The sequence below is a fragment of the Prionailurus viverrinus genome, chromosome A1 (genome assembly GCF_022837055.1).
Source record: "Prionailurus viverrinus isolate Anna chromosome A1, UM_Priviv_1.0, whole genome shotgun sequence".
Lineage (NCBI taxonomy): Eukaryota > Metazoa > Chordata > Mammalia > Carnivora > Felidae > Prionailurus > Prionailurus viverrinus.
In genome coordinates, this window is record NC_062561.1 from 10120628 (window position 1) to 10137015 (window position 16388).

General features: G+C 43.3%; 1 protein-coding gene across 1 annotated transcript in view; it reads left to right on the top strand.

Moving 5' to 3' along the window:
- Positions 1-15530, top strand: part of TEX26 (testis expressed 26) — a 31346-nt gene extending 15816 nt beyond the window's left edge. Inside the window, exons 4-7 of the mRNA XM_047863306.1 lie at positions 765-921; positions 8108-8284; positions 9968-10129; positions 15348-15530. Coding sequence (XP_047719262.1) covers positions 765-921; positions 8108-8284; positions 9968-10129; positions 15348-15439 — 588 coding nt within the window. The 3' untranslated portion in view covers positions 15440-15530. The remainder of the gene's footprint in view (positions 1-764; positions 922-8107; positions 8285-9967; positions 10130-15347) is intronic.
- The last annotated feature ends 858 nt before the right edge of the window (positions 15531-16388 follow it).

The following is a 16388-nucleotide window of genomic DNA, read 5'->3' on the forward strand; positions in this document are numbered from 1 at the left end:
GGACCCTGAAGATTAAAAGACACGTAAAAGACAAATTTGGGGACAGTCAATGTATGTAACTATTTTGGGGGGTTTCCTGCGAAGGGAAATTGGGAAATATCTAAGTAACTAGAGGGGAAGTAGAGTGAAGGGGGCGTTTTTAAGATAAGAGAAATGAAGCCAAGCTTGGACAGCCATGTCCCCAAAGAGAGGGAGAAATGGAAGTTGCAAGAGACAAGTGAGAATTGGGGGGGGAGGGTCACGTGCCAGAGTAGGCTAAACACAGTGGTCTGCCATCACAGCATAATGAGTGCAGATGTGGTGACGTGCCGGGCGGTGTTTGGAGGTTCTCATCAGATGGCTTCAGTTTTCTCAAGGAAATAGGAAGCAAGGTCATGAGAGTGGGTAGATGGAAAGAGGTGCTGGAGGCTTCAAGTTTCATAATTGTAAAATCTCTTTGGAGGCAAAGAAGAGAGAGCGCCTGCCCTCCCCCTCTTACAGGCTGCTTCTGAGAACTCTGCATGGGAGGCAGGGTGTCTCTTGAAGCCTGAGACTGTCTGCTCCTTGGGCATTTAAAGCCAGGTCAAGAACTCACGTGGGTCTTCTCCTCTGGTCTGAGCTGGAGATTTCTGGTTGGAGGCACACTCTTTGGACTCTGCACACACTGCAGTGTGGTAAGTGGGTGTAGAGGACCCAGAAGAATATATACCCACAAACACACATAATCTTCATTCCATTAGGTGAACCTATATCAATTTTCTTGAAAATTGTGTTTGTATTAATAGGATTTCTTTCTCTGGACATTGCCTCAGGGCCAATCAACAGCATCAATAAAGAGCCACCTCCCTTGGAAAATCACTGCTACAAAGGAAGAGGTTAGGAAGGCAATAGCAAATCGGTTTATTTCTAGTACTAGAAGAGACTTTGTGGACACAGCAAAAGGTAAACATGTTCATTTTCTCTCTGGTCATATGTTGTGCCCTGGAGTTGCAGTGGGGAACAGCATAGATGCAGTCTCTTTCCTTAAGGAACTCACAATACAGACACAGAAAGAGGCAATTTAGCAAACAAAAGGTCACATATGAAAAAGTGTATCATACGGGAAATTCTGGGTGCCGTGGGTGCACACAGTGGGACATCTAGCCTGAAGTTGGGAAGGGGAAGCCAGGAAAGGCTTTCTGGGCCTGAAAAACGAGGATGAAACAGCCCTGCAAAGATGAAGAGGTCAAGTTCAACATGCCATTTCCAATTATTGCTATTTTGAAAAATTAAAACTTTTATTAAACTAATGCATGCGTACATCTAAATCAAATAGTAACCTAGTGGCTTATTACAAAGTAATAGCAGTTCTTTGACCCTACTCCCCATTGGTGATCAGTTCAATCCTTTCAGTGGTTCTTATGTGATACTTCATATTTTAAAATAATATGCATATACCTTTATCTTTGGTTCATCAATTTTAGACCTTATTATTGACTTCCTGTTATAGTGGTTGAGGATTTATCTCTCCTGTAACTCTTTCTCACTCCCCTTCCATCCATTCTCTCTATAATTATATTACAAATTCTTGTTTGATTCAATTGCTAATGTTTATATTGTGATACTGATATGATATATTATGATTATGTAAACATTCATTGCTGAGCTAGGTGGTATTTTATAATTGTTTCCTTCCCTTTTTGTTTTCTTTCTTTTTTTTTTTTTTACCAGAGTTAATAATTGACTTTTTATTCATATGCTTAGTTTTCTATGGGCCTGTCACTAATTTTTGCCAAATTCTTTATCACATACTTATCAAGACTTTTTTCCAAACAGTTTCAAACACTCTATCACTTCTGTTTTTCCCAGAGATCTTCTGCTTGACACCCTTCATCATTCTCTTCTAATCCAGACTGGTTGTTCTGTAGCTTTGCTGCCCCACCTAGCACTGCGACTTCCTTTCTCATCATTCTAGGAATGACTTTGGCCTCTGCCTGCATTGAATCTTGTTTCCTCTTCCTCTTTCTTATCCCTTCTCCCTAGTTTTGCCAAAGGACATCTTTCAGTACGTTCCTAAGAAAGAGTGCATGGGAGGTAGTTTTTTAAGTGCGTTCTGCCCTATTTGGAAATGTCCTTTTTAATTCCTTAAACTTGTCTGATAGTTTGGCTGGATATAAAATTTTAGGTTGATAATCATTTTCCCTCAGAAAGCATTCCTCTAAATATCTTCTAGCATCCAGGATTTCTTTGTACAAGACTGATGCCATTTTGATTCCTGACCCTCTCATATATATTTTTTTTCCTGGCAGCTCTTAAGATCTTTTCTTTATTCCTGTCATTCTGAATTTCACAACTGTATGCGTTAGTGAGAATCTTTTGTCATTGATTATATTGGACAATTAGGGGCCCTAGAAGCTAGAGTCATGTCCTTCAATTCTGGACATTGTTTCCTGCATGTCCCTTCCCACATTTCTCCCATCTCTTTTCTCTGTTCTCTTCTGGGACTCCTATTTGTTGGACTGATCCTCCAATTTTCTCATCTTTTCTCTCCTAGTATCTTTCTCTTTGTATTTTTGTTTTGCTAACTTGAAAATTTCTTTAGTTTTTAATCTAGCTCTTCTATTGGATTTTTAATTCACTAGCTTTCTTCCTCTCTCTGATTTTTTATTTGAATAGTAAAATTAATAAGATTTATTTACTGCAATATATAGACCTCTGATTATTATGGTCTGATTATTATGATTATTTTTTAAAACAGCATTCTGTTCTTGTTTTATATATGTAGTAATTCTCTTATAAATTTTAGGATGTTTATGATACACTTAATTTTCAACATTTTCGTCTATTCCTTGCATTGTCTCTATTTTCTGAGTGTTTTAATGGTCTAATGAAAATTTGGTTTTCTGTTCATACTTACCGGAGGGCAGAGGCAGATTTACTATGATGCTAATAAAACTTCTTTTAATTCTTTGGACTCTCTTTTTAAGTGAGTGTAGGCAAAACATTAATCTCTAAGGTTCGCAAAACCTACAAGGGAGCCACACAAATCTGATTGCAAACTACATACAGAGATGGGGCTTATTAGCTGGTACTTGATTTAGGTGGTTAGGCGATAAGCTCTCTTTCTGTTGGGAAACCCCCAAATACCCATATTTATAGGTCAGTTTCTCCAAAGAGAGAAACCCTTGGCTGTTGGCCTTCTGAGAGCAGGATTGGGGAGGAAACTGGGATCTTCCTGCTTCCCATGCAACACTTACTGAACCCTTCTTTTTCCTGTTCATCTCACTACCCCACCTTCTACTGTGCCTCGTGTCCTGGAATCTCCTGAGCTTCTCTCATTCAGTTTTACACCTAATAAATTTCTGGTTAGGAAAGGATCACCAAATGACTGCATGAGGTTAAGAAGATTGTGCAGGAACTCAACCATGCTGTATACAAGCTTTCACCCAAGCTGCTTGTTTTCAGCCTGAGCCTCAGTACCTGCCTTACCCTGTTCCTGTTACAGAAGCCTATTGGGGGTCTACAATGTGGATTAGCTCACTGATTTGTTATTCCTTTCGGCAATCAATTAGTTTTAGCTTCCTCTACTTTGCTAATTCAGTTGCCACATCTGTATTTGGTCTCCAGCTTCTAAAAATATGGTAACCTCTAATCTGCTATCATTCTGGTGAAGTTTGGGGAGGGAGGAGTCAAGTATGATATATGATAATTTTTATGAATCTAAATTGGATCATATTATTCCATTGCTTTCCAATGGCTTTGCATTGTATTTTGTTTTGATTTTGTTTTTGAGAGAGAGAGAGGGCACAAGTGAGTGAGGGGCAGAGAGAGAGAGAGACAGGGAGAGAGAGAAAGAGAGAAACAGGACTCACCTGAAGTGGGGCTCATGTTCACGGGAAGTGGGGCTTGTGTTCACCCAAAGTGGGGCTCGTGTTCACCCGAAGCAGGGCTGGAGCTCACGAGAAGTGGGGCATGAGTTCACTTGATGTGGGACTTGAACTCCCATCCAAGTACTAACCAGGCCTGACCCTAATTAGCTTTTGAGATCAGACGAGATCGGGCGCGTTCAGGGTGGTAGGGACTTGAACTCATGAACCGTGAGATCTTGACCTGCGCTGAAGTCAGATGCTTAACCCACTGAGCCACCCAGGCTCCCTGCATTGCACTTGGAATGAAATCCAAGTTTCAGTTCCTTCTCTTTGTTCACAAGGTCCTGCGAGACTGCCATAGCCCTTGCTTACCTCCTCACTGTTCCTCCTCCCTCCATCCCCTCGTTCATCAGGCTCCAGCCACGTGGGCCTTTTTAAAATTCCTATAGGATACCGTTTCCCCCCACCCCCAGCCTTCAACCAGTGCACAGGCTGTCCCCTTTGCCTGCATTGTTCTTCTCCCAGCTCTTTCTGTGATTTTACTGTGTCATTCTGTAGACTCCAGAATGTCCCCTTGCCTGTGAGACCTTTCCTTACTGTTTTAGCTGAAGAAGTGTGCCACCATATCATTTGTTGCCTTCTAGCACCTGGCATTTTGCAGTCATTTGTTTACTGATTCTTGTTTTTTGTTGTTTTTGCTTTATTCTTTCTTCCACTATTTGGCAGGTGCCCCAAAGGCCTTTATTCACTCAGAATCTGGCACGGTCGGTATAGTCTAGTCTGGGTATGGGAGGTGCTCTGTAAATATTTTTGGAATGATGGAAAAAATATACGGGAAATACACTTTTTGAAATTAGATAAGTATAGAATCAAAAGACCTCCCTACTTCAGGTAAATATTAAGGGTGATGGGAAAAGATTTGAAATGTCAGCCTTCTTAAAAGATGTCTTCAAGCTACTAAGCAAAGGCCTTTCTGCATGTACAAATTACCATCTCCCTATGTGTAGATAAATACCCAAGACCTGCCAAGACTCTCTCCTAAATCTCTTAGCTCCGTCTGTTCCTCTTCCTCCCCAAAGCCACGGCCGCCCGTGTCTCCCCCTTGGATGACCTCTATTCCAGCTCTCTTTTCCAGGTTTGTCGCTTCCGATCCATCGCCAGGACCATCACCATAGTTTCCAGATGTGCGAATTGATGTCACCTTCCAGCTGAAAACCTTTCAGTGACTCCCCAGTGTCCTCGGGACACTAAGCTAAATGCCTTAAATGCGAGGCTGTACAATCTGGTCCCTGCCTGCCACGCCAGCATGCTCCCTCACCAGCCCCCACACCCTCCCCGAGACCGTCTGCCTTCCTTCCTCCAGACCCACGGCGCCCCCCGCGGCCTTGTGCCTTGCGCACACACTGCCCCCCTCCCGTGGGCCACCGGCCGCTCCCTTCTTGCAGCCTATGTCTGTCCATAAATGAAGTCCAAAGACAGGCTTCGTGTCTCTCCTGGGAGTCTCCTCTGATCCCCCACGTTTGGATTGCTGGCGCTCCCATATGTTTTTATAGATCTTATTCTTATCTTTTCCACATTATTTATCACCCAATATTGTCATTCTCTTTTTTTTGTTCGTTTCTCTAGTATTTGAAGCTTCTAAAGCGCAGGGGCCATGTCTTATCTTTGTATCTTCATCATTGTATGAAGGCCCATGAGTGAGAAGCACGAAAAGGTGCTTGTTTTCACATTGAGGCCTGGGGAACTTGGCTTCGATGAATTAGAACAGCAGACAGAGACAGCAGAACTGGTTCTTGCTTGGCTGTAGATTATGCGCTTGGTCCCAGTGGTTTTGAACAGTCCTTGCTGTAGATGCACGTTTGACTGGGGACTTTCTGCAAGTGCCATGCTAATCTTAAATGGGCCAGTTTCTCTCCTTGGGCTATAGGTACACTAGTGCGGCGTCAACCGTTCTCAAGTGAAAAAGAAACAGTGGGAGCTGAGCCCCTGAGGAGCAGGGATGGCTCCCCGCGAGGAGTCCAGGGCTTAGAGGTGTGGTTACCATTGGGTCATGTTAGCTCTGAGTCATGGTTATCCCGTCAGGGCAAACTTCAGTTCCACTACAGGGACTTCAGGCATAAGTTGGGTCCCTTGGGATCAAGAACTTCTCTTCTTGATGATACTGAAGGAACTCATTAACGTGAAATTTTGTAAAGACAATAAAAGCGTGCGTTGAGAAGAACGAGGTCGATTACTGTGATAACGGCTAAGGATCAATGAAGAGTAAGACTTAATCTTTATCTTCAAAGGAACGCAGAGTAAGTCTAGGCTCTAACTTTGTCTTTTCTGGGTCTTCACGTCCAATTGCTCCACTACGCTGCTTGATCCTGGTCTACACGGACCAGCCCCTCAAAACCCTTCACAACCTGGTTTCTAACTTACCTCTCCTGATTCACCCTCAGCTACTCCCTGCCCTGCATACCTCACACTCTTGCCAGCGAGATCATACTTAATGAACACAGTGCACAAGTTTTGCTGCCCTGTTGACCCATCACCGAAGCACATCCTTTGCTGTGTCTGCCATTGAACTCTTGTCTTCCCTCCCTTCCCCTAACAGAGCTCATTAAACCCTCTCTGGGCTTCTATAGCACCTGTTGAAGGCTCTGAGTCAGTGATTCTTAAGCCTAGGGGAAGCTTGTTTACAATGTAAGTGCCTGGGACCCCACTTCTAGAGATTCTCAATGTCTGGGATGAGGTTCAGCAACTGTGTTTTGGAAGAAGCTTCCTAGGTAAGTGTGCTGTATTATCTCCACGTGAGAACCACGGTTCCGAGTGTTACGGTTACAAGATGTCACATTCCGTATCTGTTTGTCGTGTGTACATCTTTCTAATCACGCTAGTTTGAGGTCGTGCAAGGTAGAGTGATGACTAAGTTATTTTTAGCTTTGGCACGGAGCACTTCAAGGACTTCACCAAGAATTTGTTTTCCTCCTATAAAGCTACTAGTGATATACAAAAACCAAGGTATAGATGGTGCTTACTAGGAACCATACCAGATGGTTTCCCAAAATATCTTCAGGGATATCCTCTTTTTAAGCCCTAGAGTTGCATCTTCTCTATAACTTTGTCTTCTCCTTGGACAGGTTATGAGGTCATTATGAGGGCCATTGAGTACCCACATCCTCTCTTCCTGACTCATCTAAATGAAGAGGCAGCACGTAGTGAAGCTTTCTCTCACTGTGCTGGTCTAGACGTAAATCATTTCTAAACAGATCATTAAAATGCTCTTGGGTGCCAGTAGATGCCATCACATATTGTTGGATGTACCTTTGAATTAAATATCCATAAAAACTACGGAAAAATGAATTCAGGACAAGACTCGAGTTTAGTTTCAGTAGATCGTGGCACCATTCGGATATTGCTCAAGATGGCCATGTTAACATTCTTGTCCTGAATAAAATTGGTGGTGTGTGACGTGCCTCTGAACCACCTTGGTAGCCAGAATTAGGGATGAACTCCCTCTAAGTGAGGTAGCTTGTGCCTCCTCTGTGATCTGGTAGCGCTTGTGGAAGCTGGCGTTTAGTCAGTGCCTCGTAGGTATTTACTGATTATTTATCATCGTATCATCGGTATTTGATGAATATTCGTTAGCAGAGTTATTACAACGAAATAATGGCGCCGTTGTCCGCCAGTGACACGATGTTACCTAACCCTCCATCAGAAAGGGATGAGCTTCAGGTGGTTCTTTTCCAGGTGATGGGGATGGTATGCACTTCTAGGGTTGCCAGATTTAACTAATGAAAATACAGGATGCCCTGTTACGTTAGAATAACAGTATTGAGTAGATAAGCGAGTATTTTACAACAATTCTTCGTTATTTATCTGAAATTCAAAGTTAATGGGTGTCTTATGTCTTACCTGTCAATCGTAGCCTTACCTGAGATCTCTCTCTCCCCTCCCCACCCTGCCCCAGGGACGAGGCATCCCTACTGGAATGAGGGATGCCTTCTGTGTCCATTGAGCAGAACGGAAGAGCGTTCCAAACTGACATACAATATATTCATTAAAACCCACTTCTAATCATTGGAGCATATACTTCCCATGCCTGATAAAGCAGAAAATTATTTCTTGGTTGAAATATCCATAAAAACGACATTGATTGTACCTCTAAATACGAGAAGAGTGGGTTTAGTGTGATAAAATTGGAAGCTACTGCCGGAAGTAAAAATGGAATGGAAATATGATGCTATTTTAAGTAGCTTACAAGGGGTTACTGCCTTGTGTCTGTGCCTCCATTCCAGCTCAGGAGATTCAGAAAAGTTCTCAGATGTCGCTGGGACAGAAAAAGTTACTTCCTCGACCTGCGGACACTGAGTTTCGACGGAATTACCAAGTTCCAGCTAAAATTCCTGAGCTTCAGGACTTTAGCTTCAGATATGGATGCTACTCAAGCCTCCCAGTTGCTTCTCAGGGTCTAGGTAAGTACACCTAGAGCTTTTAAAGCAACTTTATAGATTCTGTCCTTGTTCCAAGATTCTTCGGCACATTGGGCCCTGGCAGGTAATCTTGGTGACCGTCACAAAGAATGCCAGTGATCCCTGTAAGCCTCCAAGGGATCAACACTAGGCCTAGCTTCAAACCCAGGGAATGAGTAAGTTCTGGGAAAGAACTGATTCCTTTTGCTGTGAAAAGAGTGCACGCTCTGCCTGGGGGCAGCGGTGGGGATTGAGGGACACTTCCTCCTTGTAAAACAAAGGGAAGAATTTAGTTACTATACAATGACTAAAAAAAGAGACTGAGTGGGACTGAAGTTAGATTTGTCAATCATCCACTGGAAGCTTGACCGTATGGTATGTCCATCAAGGAGCTTCAGATTCAGCAACCATTCCATTCACGTATTCTCTTACGATCCTGATTCCTACTGTTTTCAACAGAAAAGCTCTTAAAAGTTCCATGAGCAAGCCACCTCCAAGCTACTGGTTAAGAGGATAATTTGGTGTCAGTCTGAGATGGTGATATATTCCTGGTGTGGAGTTGGGATCAAGTAGTACTCTAGACAAAAATCACGGGATAGAAGCTTAGCCTCTCGGGATTAGAAGACAGCGTAGAAGTTACCTCATCTGGATCTCACACCCTGTGGGAATCCCCTCTACCCCATCCTTGCCAAGGGCCGATGTTGTCACTCTTTGGAGGATACCCCCCACCCCCAAGGCAACTCTTTCATTCTTAGATACTCCAACTGTTGGAAAGTTCTCAACGGCTGGAACCTTCCTTGCTACGCTTTGGCTTTGGTTCTCCGTCTTCCTACAGAGGTTATTCTATGAAAACCTTCCTTTATACCTTCCACGCTCTCTACCGAAAGCATTTCCAGACCCTCCAAATGCTCTTCTGAGGATGTAGCATGACAGTACCCTCTTCCTCCCCCTGCTTCCTTCCCCTGGCCAGTGGTCCCTATAAAGGGACAAGCTGGGACTGAAAGCAGTATTTAAGGTGTCCTTAAGGTTCAAAGATTGGGCATGCTGTAGAAGTTAGGTTCTCACCTCATGTTTTCATTGCTTTTTTTTTTTTCTGTGATAATTCCATGACCCTCGGAACCCACATTAAATGAGCAATATTCAGAATCAAACGTAAGTGATCTTGGTTTTGCTTGCACCTGATGCCTTTATTAGTCTGAACGTGTAATGAGTGCCAGCTGGAGATGTCATCACCGCTCACCTGAACACACCTGGGTCCCTGAGGGACTCCTCCTAGTGTGTCAGCCCATGTCTGCACAGGGGATGGCACAAAAGGGAAAGAAGCTTCTGTGAAGGCAGTAGTTTACTAAGGAGGTAGTGAATGCTACCATCCCAACACGCTGAGAAGCAGAAGAGTCGATTTCAGGGAACATTTTTCTAAAAACGGAGGTCAAACTTGAGTCTCCGGTCATCGGCCCCAGTCACCACCACTGCCAACAGCAACGGTCCTGAGTCGGAGCAGCTCTGCTCAGCCCAAGTCCCGGGAGGAGTCACTCATGTACAGCGCCTCCCTTTCCAGCACCTTAAGGGTGATGATTAAGCTCCGAGTTGGGTTCAGCGCTGTTGGGGGCTTGCTAGACAAATAAGGGCAGGAATTCTTTCCTCAGTGACAGCCTCCGTGTCTTTCCCTCCCGTATGTCCCTCTAGTCCCTTCCGTGCTGTACAGCCACACGAGGAATCAAGAACGCACAAAGAAGCAGACCACGTACCAAAGCGATTATGGGAAAACCTACCTGGATGTCTTAGTGATTTTAAACTCATTTACTCCCTCTCAAATCACAGAGTACCTTCAGAGTCTTTCCTACAAAGGTAAGAGGAGGTCTTGAGTTACTGTTTAATGGATTTACAGATCATAATACACTGCTTTATGCAAATAGAAACTGTTGCAACTTTCAGCCACTGGAGTTAAATGTTCACGAAAAGATAGATATTGCCTCATAGAAATCCCATAGTTTTGTGTAAGCCTCAGCCCATTGAAAATAACGTTTTCTTTTTCTTTTTTGTTTTTTAACTTTTTAGTGTTTATTTTTATTTTTGAGAGAGAGAGAGAGAGAGAGAGAGAGCGGGGGACGGGCAGAGAGAGAGGGAGACGCAGAATCTGAAGCAGGCTCCAGACTCTGCGCTGTCAGCAAGGAGCCCGATATGGGCCTCGAACTCACGAACCGTGAGATATTGACCTGAGCTGAAGTCGGATGCTTAATCGACTGAGCCACCCAGGTGCCCCGGAAAAAAAGCTTTCTTAAAAGAGGCCCCAGTGACTGTAGCCCCCCTTATTACAAAAGAAACACCTAGCTTTTCACTCATTCCTGATCTCTCTCATTTCACTCATTCAGCCCGTGGTTGAATTGCTCCCATATGACTTCTGTTTTTATTACAGTTAAGTGATTTCTTCTGTGGGTGTTTATACTGTCTCACGATTTCGTTTTATCTTATGTGATCTTTATTTCCTGCTTGGTGGTACTTTTTGTGACAGCCTTTTAGAGTACGTGAGAATCTCTGTGTATAATGCCCTCAAAAAGAGCGAAGGCTGTGCTCAGGACAGTGTTAGTTCATTCTGCGTGACAAAGACTTATCCCAGCTCAGGGCCTGGGGACTGGCATCTCCTCGAGAGCATCTCAGGGGCTGCTGGTCATTCTGTGCCTGTGTAAAATGTCAAGTCAGAGCAGTTGGAGTGAAGGAAACTCAACTCCTCCAACAGCTGTGTGCTCAACACCCACTGCTAGTGACTGTCCTGTCATTCCTCATCTTTGAGCACATGACCCAGTGCAGACATTTATTTTTATGCAGTATATTCATACGCCACTAAACTAACGTATTAGGTAAGTTATAAAACACACTAAATGCTAAAGGAAGAAGTGCTTCGGGCTGTGTGGGGGTCACACACACAGCCTTGTCTTGTGCCCTGTGCTCGAGCGTAAGCTTAGGTCTTCCGCCAGCTCCTCAGTAATCCTCCGACTGCTCCCTGTCGCCTACCTGCCTTGGTCCCCAATCTCTGTCCTTTGCCTGTCCCCAGCTACGATCGGAAGAGCTTGATCTTCTGAAATCTTCACTGAAACCCTTTTATCCTGAGATCTCCTACCCCACACAAAACTGAAACCCTACTGTGGGCAAGACAGAAAAGGGAGTGTGTGTGTGTGTGTGTGTGTGTGTATATAAGGGGGGGGAAAGAGGATACTTCCCATGATTGCAGACTGAGGGCTGATGGCCCAAAGGCCTTTAAAAGAGCTTAAATGTTGGGTTTTAAGAGGTACAAGAAGCAGGTGTTTTGCCTCACTCTAAGGCAGAAGCAGAAGTCTGTATTTTCCATCGGGAGCCTCATTCCTCTCAGCAGGTGCCTCTCGCACCCATTTGGCACGTCAAAAGGAAACCAAGAGGCTCTTTGAGGTCAGCTGGTCAGATCTTCCAGGGAGTCATCCCATCAAGCTCAAGCCTGCTTTCTGTTCCTTTTCCCAGCTTGGTTCACCTATATAAAACTGTAGTCAGCGTCCTGTAAGGTGCTCTTTTCACCTTGGAGCCACATCTGTTTGACCTATAGAGTGCTCCCAAAGCAGATGCTCCCATCTGCCCAGGGACTTGAAATACAGATGCAGCTGTCGCTTCTCCGCCTGCGTGGGAAAACCGTGGTGGCTGCTGGCACTTCTGTCCTGGGTTGTCTGTGTGTGTGATTTGTAATTGAGCCTTAGTGGTGCCCCCCAGGGGTGAACTGAGGACTCTTTAGATGTTTTGCAGCCTCTGCTCCACTCAGATGTACCTTCCCCAGGATTCCTAGCATAAGCCGATTCCGTTGGACTTCTCCAGTTGGGCTTTTCTCTCCAGACAAGTGAGACATGGCCTATTACTTAACAAGGTAGCTTTGGGGCCAAGCTAGGCTTCGGTAGCTTTTCAGATCTCCTCTGTTCCTGGTGCCCTCAGGATGGGTGCTGGGGCAGGTACAAGATGCTTGTGCCCCAGAGCCTTGCCATTTTGCACTGACTTGGTGGCTTGTAGGATCTGCTTGCTCTGGGGTCTTGGTTTCTCTTCCCTGGTTTTGCTTTAGGATGACCTACCCATCAGCCAGCTATGCTACAGGCTGACAAGCAAGTAGGAGGTTCCCTTTGAATTCTTATGCCCAAAACCTGCTGTCATTTTCTAGTGTCTGGGACGACGCTTATGCTTTTTGGATGGCGAGTGTCTCAGCAGAGCTCATTTGTGGTAGGGCTGAGCCAGGATGCAAGAGAATAACAATCTTGGCAGGCATATTAGGCTGAATGAATGATTACCACCTCAGCTTAAAGTATTTTACTGGATGATCCCTCTTAGACAGTCTCAGAGCCCAGAACAGGTACATTTTGAAAGAGAGAGGGGAAGGGGAGGGATGAAGGATATGGCCCAGGGCTGGGGCCAGGGAGGTGGTGGGGGGAGGTAGGATAGAGAAGACTCCAGGAAGACACAAAATGAAGCTGGGGAAGAAGAAAGGGGGAGCAGCTGAAGGCAAATCTTTTGTTTCCAACAATGCTGAGGATCGCTACTTGGTATGGAGTTTCTCTATGAGAACTTGAGGGGTTTGAACTAGATGTCTTTAGTGGGCATTCTGTTTTCAAAATTGCTTTAATCTCTGAGTGATTCAGACCACCAACAGCTCTGACTCTTGGGGCCTCTGTTATCTATTGATAAGGACTGTCATCTCCCCGGGTAGTCCCCCCTCGAACGACAAAATTACCTGAAATCTGGCTTCAGATGCTTTCAACTATTACTCCCTCTCTATCTCTCCCAATCAACACTCCCAGGAATATTCCTTCCTAGGGTGTGATTCAATGTTGTGACGAATATATTCACGGACTCGAGAAACTTCACCGATTGAATACCTATAATGCCTACTTGAGACCAAGATAAATAAAAAACAAATCTTTCTTTTTTCAAGGAACTCATCGTCAGGGGTGGGAGACAGGCACGCAGTGGTAATGTCATGAGCTCTGTAATCGAAGTAGTTTTTGGGTATGTTCCAACCCTGTGGATTGACATTGCCTGAGGGAAGGCTGCTTCTGGGAGGGAGGCTTCCTTTGAAGGTTAAGGATGAATCACCCTGACAAGAACCAGGGCCTTTCAGAGGGAGCAGAGGGAGGAGCATAAATGAAATCACGGAGACATGAGTCTGAATCTGTACGTAATAAATACAGTAGCATCTGGATTACAACTAGTAGCCTGTCTGACATTAATTTATTTAAATTGATATTAAATTGGACACAATCTCATCTTTTTTTTATTAATTCACGCCAAATTTGATTCACCCTCTATGTTTACCTTTGGTATAAGAATGATTTTTGGTTCATTTGCTTGCTTATCTAAAATTAGCTCTTTGCTGTAAGGTTTAAAATGGAGCCATTTGGGGCTTGCAATGACAAGGACTCAAACTAGCAAATGTTGAGAGTTTGGAGCAAAAAGTTGCTGGTGGGTATATCAAATAGTAGGATCACTGTAACACTTGTAACAGATCTGTCAGTTTCCCACAAAGTGAAACCAAATCTACTCCATGACCCAGAAATTCTACTTCTGGGTATTCACCCAAGAGACAAGAAAACACATGCCCATGGAAGGACTTGTCCAAAAATGTTCATGGCCATTTTATTCTTCACAGTCCCACACCGGATACAACCCAAATTACCACCAATAGCAGAAGGTAAACAGACTGGTATGTTCACAAGATACTACTAGATCTTAAAAAGCCCCAGTGATTGGTGTATTCAACGACAAGAACTTCAAACACATTATGCCGAGTGAGAGGAGCCAGACACAAAATCATACGTTTTGTATGTGGGCCTTTATTCAAAGGGCTACAACAGGCAACATTTATCTGTGATGAAGGAAATCAGACGAGTGAGTGTCTTGAGGGAGGAGGCATTGACGGGGATGGAGCCTGACAAGCTTTTCTGGAGTGGTGGCAGCGATCTCTATTATATGGGTATGGGTTACATACACCCAAGTGTCAACCCATCGAACTGCACGCAAAGGATCAGCGCGTTTCACTTCATGAAAAGGATACCAAAATTCAAAAAACACTGAGGTCAGAAAAGATATGGAGCAGGGTGGGGATGGCTTACAATTAAATGTTAGGTCGTAAAAACAAAGAACCACAGAGAATTGGAGAGTAAACCTGGTGCACACACGTGCACTCCTGACCTTTAGACCTCGGCTGACATTTGTAACATGGGCATTGAACTTGATGACATGGTACCACTTGCATTGTTCCTTTCTTTTGGTCTTTGCTACATAGATGACAATTGCTGGGAGTAAGAAAAATTTTACAGCTCCTCTCTGATGTATATAATACACACACACGCGCGCACACGCACACACGTATGTGTAATGACGATTAGGGAACCATGGATGTTCCGACTCAGACAAGGCTCCTTTAATTTCCAGATGAGGAAATGGAGGCCAGAAGGTTGAAGGGCCCTCTCATGGTCAGTTATTACTCAAAGATAGCAAAGCGTACCAAGGTTTGTTGGCAGAAGAAATAGCCCTGGCTTCAAGAAGCTCTTGCACAGTAGCCTCTATGGTTTTATGTCATCACGGTTTATTACTGTGTTCTCAGTAGTAAAGGACAAGGCTATCCTATTTATTGTCTTTTATGGACCAGGCCCTGCCCAGGTGCTTCTCACATAGCATTCCTAACCCAGTCCAGCAAAGGTGCAAGGTAAGCGCTATTATATATATTCAAAGACAAGGAAGTGAAGAGATGGAGGGGCCATGTGACTTGCCAAAGATCGTGAGCGCGGAACGGAAACTTAAGTCAGTTGCATTCCAAACTCCACGCTCTTGCCAGGAAGACTTGCTGATCCTTTGAATATGAAGTGTACTCTTTTTAATCCATACTTATACAGTTGTGCCTTTCTAGGTATTAGACATATGCCCTTTGATATTTTGGTCCCATCAAATTTGTATATAGAGCGCTATTCTCAGATATTTTTCCTCCTTCCTAGAATTTCTCTGTTTAGTGCTTAAGTAGTTAAATGGAAGATTTCATCCTGTTTTTCTTCATAATTTTCAGACAGACAAATTCTTGATCGCTTTATTCGCTCTCACTGTGGCGTTGACATGGGACAGGAAAATAACGGAAACGGTTCGAATGAAGAAAATTGAAAATCAATGAAAGCACCAGGTCAGAGGGCCTACTGAGTCATTTTTTCAATAATGAAAAAATAATAAGATCCAAATTGTTCTAAATAATTTATTCGTGACGCCGTGTAATTTTGTTTTATTTTGTTTTTAAACAATAAAATCATTTAAGGTCATAAATCCTTCCCACCACCATAGCTTTAAGTGTATCTAATAGATTTTGCTGTAATGTTTTGTTCTATTATCTTCTGGATACTTAATTTGTGGTTTCAGTTTTGATATCCTCTTAGACCCAGAAATTATGCCAAAGAGGTTTCTTAATTTTCCAATAATTAGAGGATTTAAAAAAAACGTGTAATTGTTGATTGCCTGTTTGAAAGTTAAAAATATATATATTTGCTTTGAAAAATACACCAAAGTTTTCTTTTGTTGTGCATATGATTAATTTGTAAATTACATGAATATAAGAGGAGAAAAAAATGTGTAGGTTATTGTGTTTCTCACACCATGTCTATCTTTGCTTATATACTTGAACTGTCAAATTCTGAAAGAATAATATTAAAAACAGCCCACAGTAAAAATGTTTTCACTAATGTCTCCTTGGATTTCATATATTTATATTTATATATGTAAATATATAATATATGGCTGCTATGTTGTTTGTCAATGTTCATGACTCATAGAGCTTTTTCAGTGATTAGTTTCCTGCTCATTACATACTCTTCCTCTTTGAGCTCATTAATAATTTTGGCCGTGAATTACCTTGAAGCTGATATTAGTGTTGCCATCCATGTTGGGCTTGCTTTTCTTTGCCTTTTCTTGGTATATCTTTGTCTTCCCTTAATTTCCAATCTTTCCTTGTAGCATTGTTTCAATATGCTTCCAGAAATACCTTATGCCTGGGTTTTATATTATAACTAATGAGAGTCTTTACCTTTTGCCAGGAGAATTTAGTCAGTAATTATGATGCTTG